Source organism: Musa acuminata, unplaced genomic scaffold (genome assembly GCF_036884655.1).
Source record: "Musa acuminata AAA Group cultivar baxijiao unplaced genomic scaffold, Cavendish_Baxijiao_AAA HiC_scaffold_1052, whole genome shotgun sequence".
Classification (NCBI taxonomy): Eukaryota; Viridiplantae; Streptophyta; class Magnoliopsida; order Zingiberales; family Musaceae; genus Musa; species Musa acuminata.
The window spans coordinates 32,822-38,829 of NW_027021266.1; the positions used below are offsets into that span (position 1 = coordinate 32,822).

Below are 6,008 nucleotides of genomic sequence, written 5' to 3' on the forward strand. Positions count from 1 at the left end.
TTGACCAAATTCTTTGATGAAGATACCTGAGATATTAACCTTCGGAAACAAACAAGAGATCAACAGATGATTGCGCCCACGGAATACATCGATCTCAGCATTACAAGTCTTTTCACAAGCATGGAAAAGAGCTCTTGCATGCATATCAAGGCATATCATATCTAATGTCAACAATCTATATCAATTCATATAAATATAATAACAAAATATACTTTAGGCTGCAGTTTATACTTATGCTAACGGTTTTAACGACGGTCGGAACTATACTTGGCAATAGGTGCCGTCGAGATAACAACCTATAGCTGTGGTTTATGTAACCGCAAGAAAGAGTTTATATTTTTTACTACAGTCTGATTACCGCATCATTAAGTGTGTTTTCACAATGCAGTAAAAAGTTTTGGTGTTATTCACAAAAGGTGATATTTATCGTAGTATTATTACATCTATTAATAAGCTTAACAAGATTCATAAAAATCCCATGATAATCTTATTGATCATATTCAATATACAAAACAAAATCTTATTGATCATTCTGTTCCAGATGTGGCACCGGTATAAAGTGAACCTATTATTATCATGCTTGACATAATTATGACATCCTTTTTATTTTATTATTATACCCTACAAATATGTATTTAATATTTTTATCATCAAATTTATCTTTTTTTTCTGTAGAAATATTAAAGTAAGCAATACAACCAAATACCTTTTAAGTGACTCACTCATATCTAACTTTCTGTGCAACCTTAAATATAAGTATCGGAAACCATCAGCTCTGGAAACCAGTAGATCTATCTATTGGTTAGATCTACTTCCACAAATAAAGATTCGATCTACTTCCGGGAGATATGACGGTGGAGGCAACACAGTTCCCACAAGCATCCTCTTCTTCGTGTTCTCCATCTCTATGCATAACATCTATAGCCCGTTTCATTTTATTTGAACATATGATTCAGCTGAAACAGGAATTTGACTTCAGTCGATGATTGCACTATAATTAGTAGGATTCACGTACGGGAAAACGTCAAGATCAAACACGAGCACAAACATTTCAGCTCCATCAGCAAACCTCACTCGATCTCCACGCAGATCTATTCAGGAAGAAGTTTCAGGCCACTGAGGAAGTGCCTCTCGAACGCATCCATCTGATGCTGCTCGAATGATAGGCCAATTTCCACGCCATCTCCACTTCTGCTATCCTGCAGATACATGGCTCGGGTCTTCTGCAACACAGTCTCAACCTTCACCGGTCTTCCCCACCCGAAATCAGTATCGTAAGCTTTGAACTTGGGTGATCCCGTCAGGGTCATGGGAAGTTTCTGCGTGACATGATACCATCTCTCGCACATGCCATGCACACCCTTCAGGGCGCCATGTTTCAGGTCTTCTATGGCCTTCCCGATGGCCTCCGAGGCGGCGAAGATGCCGTCCTCCCCGACCAGATCGCTCACCTTCACCTCCACAAAGCACGGGACGATGCAGTTGCCAAAGTATGTCTCGGGCACTGGCGACCGCAGCCGATCCCTGGCATCCGCCGTGAATGTGAAGTGCGCGGTCTCGTCGCCTGCGTCGCCCAACGTCTTCAGGAGGCAGACCCACACGTGCGCGCAGGTCACCACCACTGTCGAGCAATGGAAGGTGGTGTTGCGCTCGCCGGCCTTGGCCATCACCCAGCACTTGAGACGCCGGATGTGCTCTTGTCCGAGGGCGAACGTGGCGGTAACCAAGTTGGAGGCGAGGGTCGACGCTTCACGGGTCCCGGAGTTCTCGTAACCTGGAATGAAGTTGACGGAACGCAGCTGAAGGGGATTAGGGATCTCCATCCTGTCGAATAACGGTGCCGCCGGCTCCACGATCTCCCCGGCTCGGCAAGCGGACGCCCACGATTTAACGAAGCGCGTGTAGCTCGAGTCGTCGCACGCGACGTGATGCACCCATACCCCGATGGTGAAGCCTTGGTCGGGGAACACGGTGACCGGCACAGCCAACAACGGCTTCGCGGCACCCGACCAGATCGGCCGGGGCGCCAACCGCTGCAGCTTGGACACGTCGCGGGCGTGGTCGCCGGAGAGCTCGTGGAACCCGCTGTCGCACTCGGCCAAGGCGAAGGACAGTGATTCGCCTTCAGTCCAACCGATCTCGGAGACGTCGTCATGGCTGACGGAGCATCTGAGGTTGCCCGCCAGGGGGTAGAACCGGGCAAGCGCGAGGGACAGGGACGACTTCAGCTTCGGCAGTACCGAGTCGGCGAAGACTGCAGCGGGGTGGGGGAAGTCGTAGAAGAAGAGGCGGCGGAAGGGACCGGAGGTCGACCAGAGGACGTCGAAGAAGGTGAGCAGAAGAGAGGGCGGCGCCGCCGCCGATCCCATCGTTGGGAAGATCCGGGATTGCTCTAACACTCTAACTTCTCCGCCCGACTCCATCGTAATAGCCACGCTTCGCTCGTCAACACGAGATTCACTGTAGCAATAGGCTCGTTGGCAGTTCGAGCTTGCTTTATGCGCGCCTTCGATCCGTGATCCGAAACCTCGGATCATGTCCACAGGTTGTGATTAATATTCTATAGATATTAATCATAATTAATTATAGAATATTAATCATAATTAGATTGTGAAGTGTCAAAATCTCAATATCTCGATACTAATAATTTAAAAATAATATTGAGATTTTGACACTTCACAAAGTCAAGCATCTGATTTCAATACTTCTCACGTAAAATAAAAGACACGTGCTATCACGTGAAAAGAAAAAAATAAATAATAAATTTTATTATCTTTTAAATTATTAATTTCATATCAACTTTTTTTTCCCTCCGGTTCGAGAGGCCCTCCCCTTTGGTTGCACTATGGACGGTAGACCAGCGATAGTGTCGGTGGCGCGTGAGACCGCTGGCATTCTAGAGAAAATTCGGGTGTTGCCTCCGACCGTGATCTCTTTCCTCCTTCCCTCCCCTCAGACTATACTACAGATGGCATACTAGCGGAGGAGGGTACCTCTTGAAGGGCAACGAGCAACCTCCCCTCTAGGAGAAGTATTTTGAAGGCCACCGTGAACTCTACTTCATCTACATCCATTCCCATCTGTCGTATCAGCCCATCTACTCGTCGAGTTTGGTGTTCTACAAGAGGCAAATCCCAAGCCAAGTACATACAACGAGTCCTTTGTTTCCTAAATACTTCGACTCTTAATCATTGTCTTCGTCGTCAGGATCTTGGCCTTTGCAGGTGTTAGCCTAGGGTGGTTTATCCATGGTAGATGCTAAAAGAAGAGTCATGGTAAACGCATTGCTCGGTATCTCCAACCAATGCTTCGTTTTGCTATTGGAGACATGCATCCCTCTATTTGCCTTCAACTTTACCTATCGCTACCTGATGTGATCCAAGTAAAGCTTCGTGGAGACCTTTAATGATCTAAGCCCCGATGCCAAGGGGAGATATTATTAGGAAACCTTAGGTTGCATTACATATGTAGTATAAGAACAAAAAATAAAAATAGATTCCTAAAAATTCAATATCGGATCATCGTGCAAAGATTGATGCACAAAAAATATAAAACCATAAACTATATAACATATGTGAGATAACTTATCTAGGAGAGATCGTATATCCTCGAAATCTCAAATCTAAATTTTTGGATAATGTCCTCCTCTCTAGCGGTAATTCACATGATAAGTAGCGCAATGATGCTCCTTCTTTCGATACGCGATCTTCCTCTCCTATGCACACCATAGAATTGTGCCAAGATCAAGAAGGGGTCGACCTTTCTTACTATCCACATGCCCCAAATAGGGCTATTGGTTGGGAGGAGAGGGAGGGAGGAGAATAAGAGGTGATAGCAAAAAAGAGTCTAGCCTATGCCCCTTTAATTCTCTCTTATTTATAGAAGTTCTGTCAACTTAACCCTAATGGATCATACCTTATTGGGTACTGGATCTCTATCCAACTACTTAAGTCTATTAGATTAATGAATCTCTATCCAATAATCACTATTTGCTCTAATTGGGTCTCACCCAAAGGATCTAATAATATATGGGCTTATTGGATATCTAATAAGATAGGAGTTCAATGAATATCTTTTTTCCATACTTCTACTCGTTGCAACACCTACCATATGTATATGCTCCTCTAGGCCCAATATCGAGCTAGTCATGAGTCATATATACCAGAACTTCTTTTGACTTAGTGAATTATTATCTTCATAATAATTCACTCGACTCATCGACTATGGACATATTAGGCCACTACGCTATAGTTCCCCAAACGATATAGGGGGATCCAATCTATTGGACTTATCTATCTTCAGTTACCATGTATCTATAGTCCCTCACTTATCTAATATCCCAAAGATCGTATATCGAGCATGGTGTTGTCAAGCTCATACGGAGTCTATTCGAGTTTTGCTCAAATTTGATTCTCCCGGGGAACTCCTTTCTCTCTCAACTCGAATGACCATAGCTAAAGATTTACTTAAGCAAAAACACATATGATATTTATTTCATAATACCAAGAGTGAATGATCTTCTATTGACACTTAATTGCCCTCGTAATATTAGCTACTACTCTCGATGACTAGCTGTGCAAGATCTAGAACTTTTAGATCTATACGTTTGGTATAAAAGAGTGGAGTACTCATATGGGGCATCCTTAGTGTCCCAAGTCTATGAACCGGATACACAACTGGGATCACGGAATCACTATTTAACAATGAGGTATCATCAACCATCCAGTATTCTATGAGCAGGTCATTCAGTGAATTCATCATCGAATGAGCACTTACATTATATCCATAATATCTCCACACGAGCAACTATAAGACTAGTCACCTTCATCATATGAACGGGTATATAACACATTAGTATGTTTAGCTATCTTGATATCTATCTCGAGTAACCTATGATCGGGATTATTTAGACTAGTCATTCAGTGAATTCATCATCGAATGAGCACTTACATTATATCCATAATATCTCCACACGAGCAACTATAAGACTAGTCACCTTCATCATATGAACGGGTATATAACACATTAGTATGTTTAGCTATCTTGATATCTATCTCGAGTAACCTATGATCGGGATTATTTATGGTCTATGTTTAAAGGTGAATCAGTCTCATTATCATGATCTCATCACGATATGATTCTCATTGCATAGATCCATAGACATCATCATATATACATGGAACAAGTAATATAAAATGAAAAAATATCATAATAATAATAAGTAAAAAGATTGCATGTTATGTCACACGTGTCATCACTCACCTATGACTAGCAACATGGTATTGTCAGGCTCATACGGAATGTACTCGAGTCTCGCTTTAATCAGATTCTTCTGGAGAACTCTTTTTTCTCTCAACTCGTATGACCATAGCTAGGGATTTACTTGAGTGAGAGTACATGGGATATTTCTTTTATGACACCGAGAGTGGATAATCCTCTATCGACACTCAATTGCCCTCGTAAGGTTGGCTACTACTCCCGATGACTGGCTGTGCAAGATCTGAAACTTCCAGATCTATAAATCTGGTATTAAAAAGTGGAGTACTTATATAAAGCATCCTTGGTGTCTCAAGTCTAGGGACCAGACACACAATTGAGACTACAGAATCATTGTCTGACAATGATGTATCATTAACTATCAAGCATTCCATGAGTAGATCATTTGATGAATTCATTCTCTAATTAGCACATATACTATATCTCTAGTGTCTCTACACGAGCAACTATGAGACCAACCGCCTACATCATATATATAAGTATACAATATACCGATATATCCAATTATCTCGATATTTTTCTCGAGCAACCTATGATCGAAAATATTTAGGGTCTGTATTTATAGGCGAATTAATCTCATTATCATGATCTCATCATGATCCAATTCTAATTACATAAATCTAAGGACATCACGATATATACAATATGCAACATAAAGTAAGAATATGTCAATAATAATAATAATAATAATAACTATGTTTCGTATCATTCTATCATCATTCACGTGATTA

General features: G+C 42.0%; 1 protein-coding gene across 1 annotated transcript; it reads right to left on the reverse strand.

The window, feature by feature from the left end:
• Window positions 1-679: 679 nt before the first annotated feature.
• LOC103974770 (anthocyanin 5-aromatic acyltransferase-like) lies at window positions 680-2,540 on the reverse strand. Its single transcript, XM_009389657.3, has one exon. The coding sequence runs from the start codon at window positions 2,535-2,537 to the stop codon at window positions 1,092-1,094; it is 1,446 nt and encodes a 481-aa protein (XP_009387932.2). The 5' UTR covers window positions 2,538-2,540; the 3' UTR covers window positions 680-1,091.
• Between the last annotated feature and the right edge of the window lie 3,468 nt (window positions 2,541-6,008).

Coding starts and splice junctions, on each gene's coding strand:
- LOC103974770 (XM_009389657.3), bottom strand. CDS start 2,537: ATGATCCGAGGTTTCGGATCACGGATCGAAGGCGCGCATAAAGCAAGC.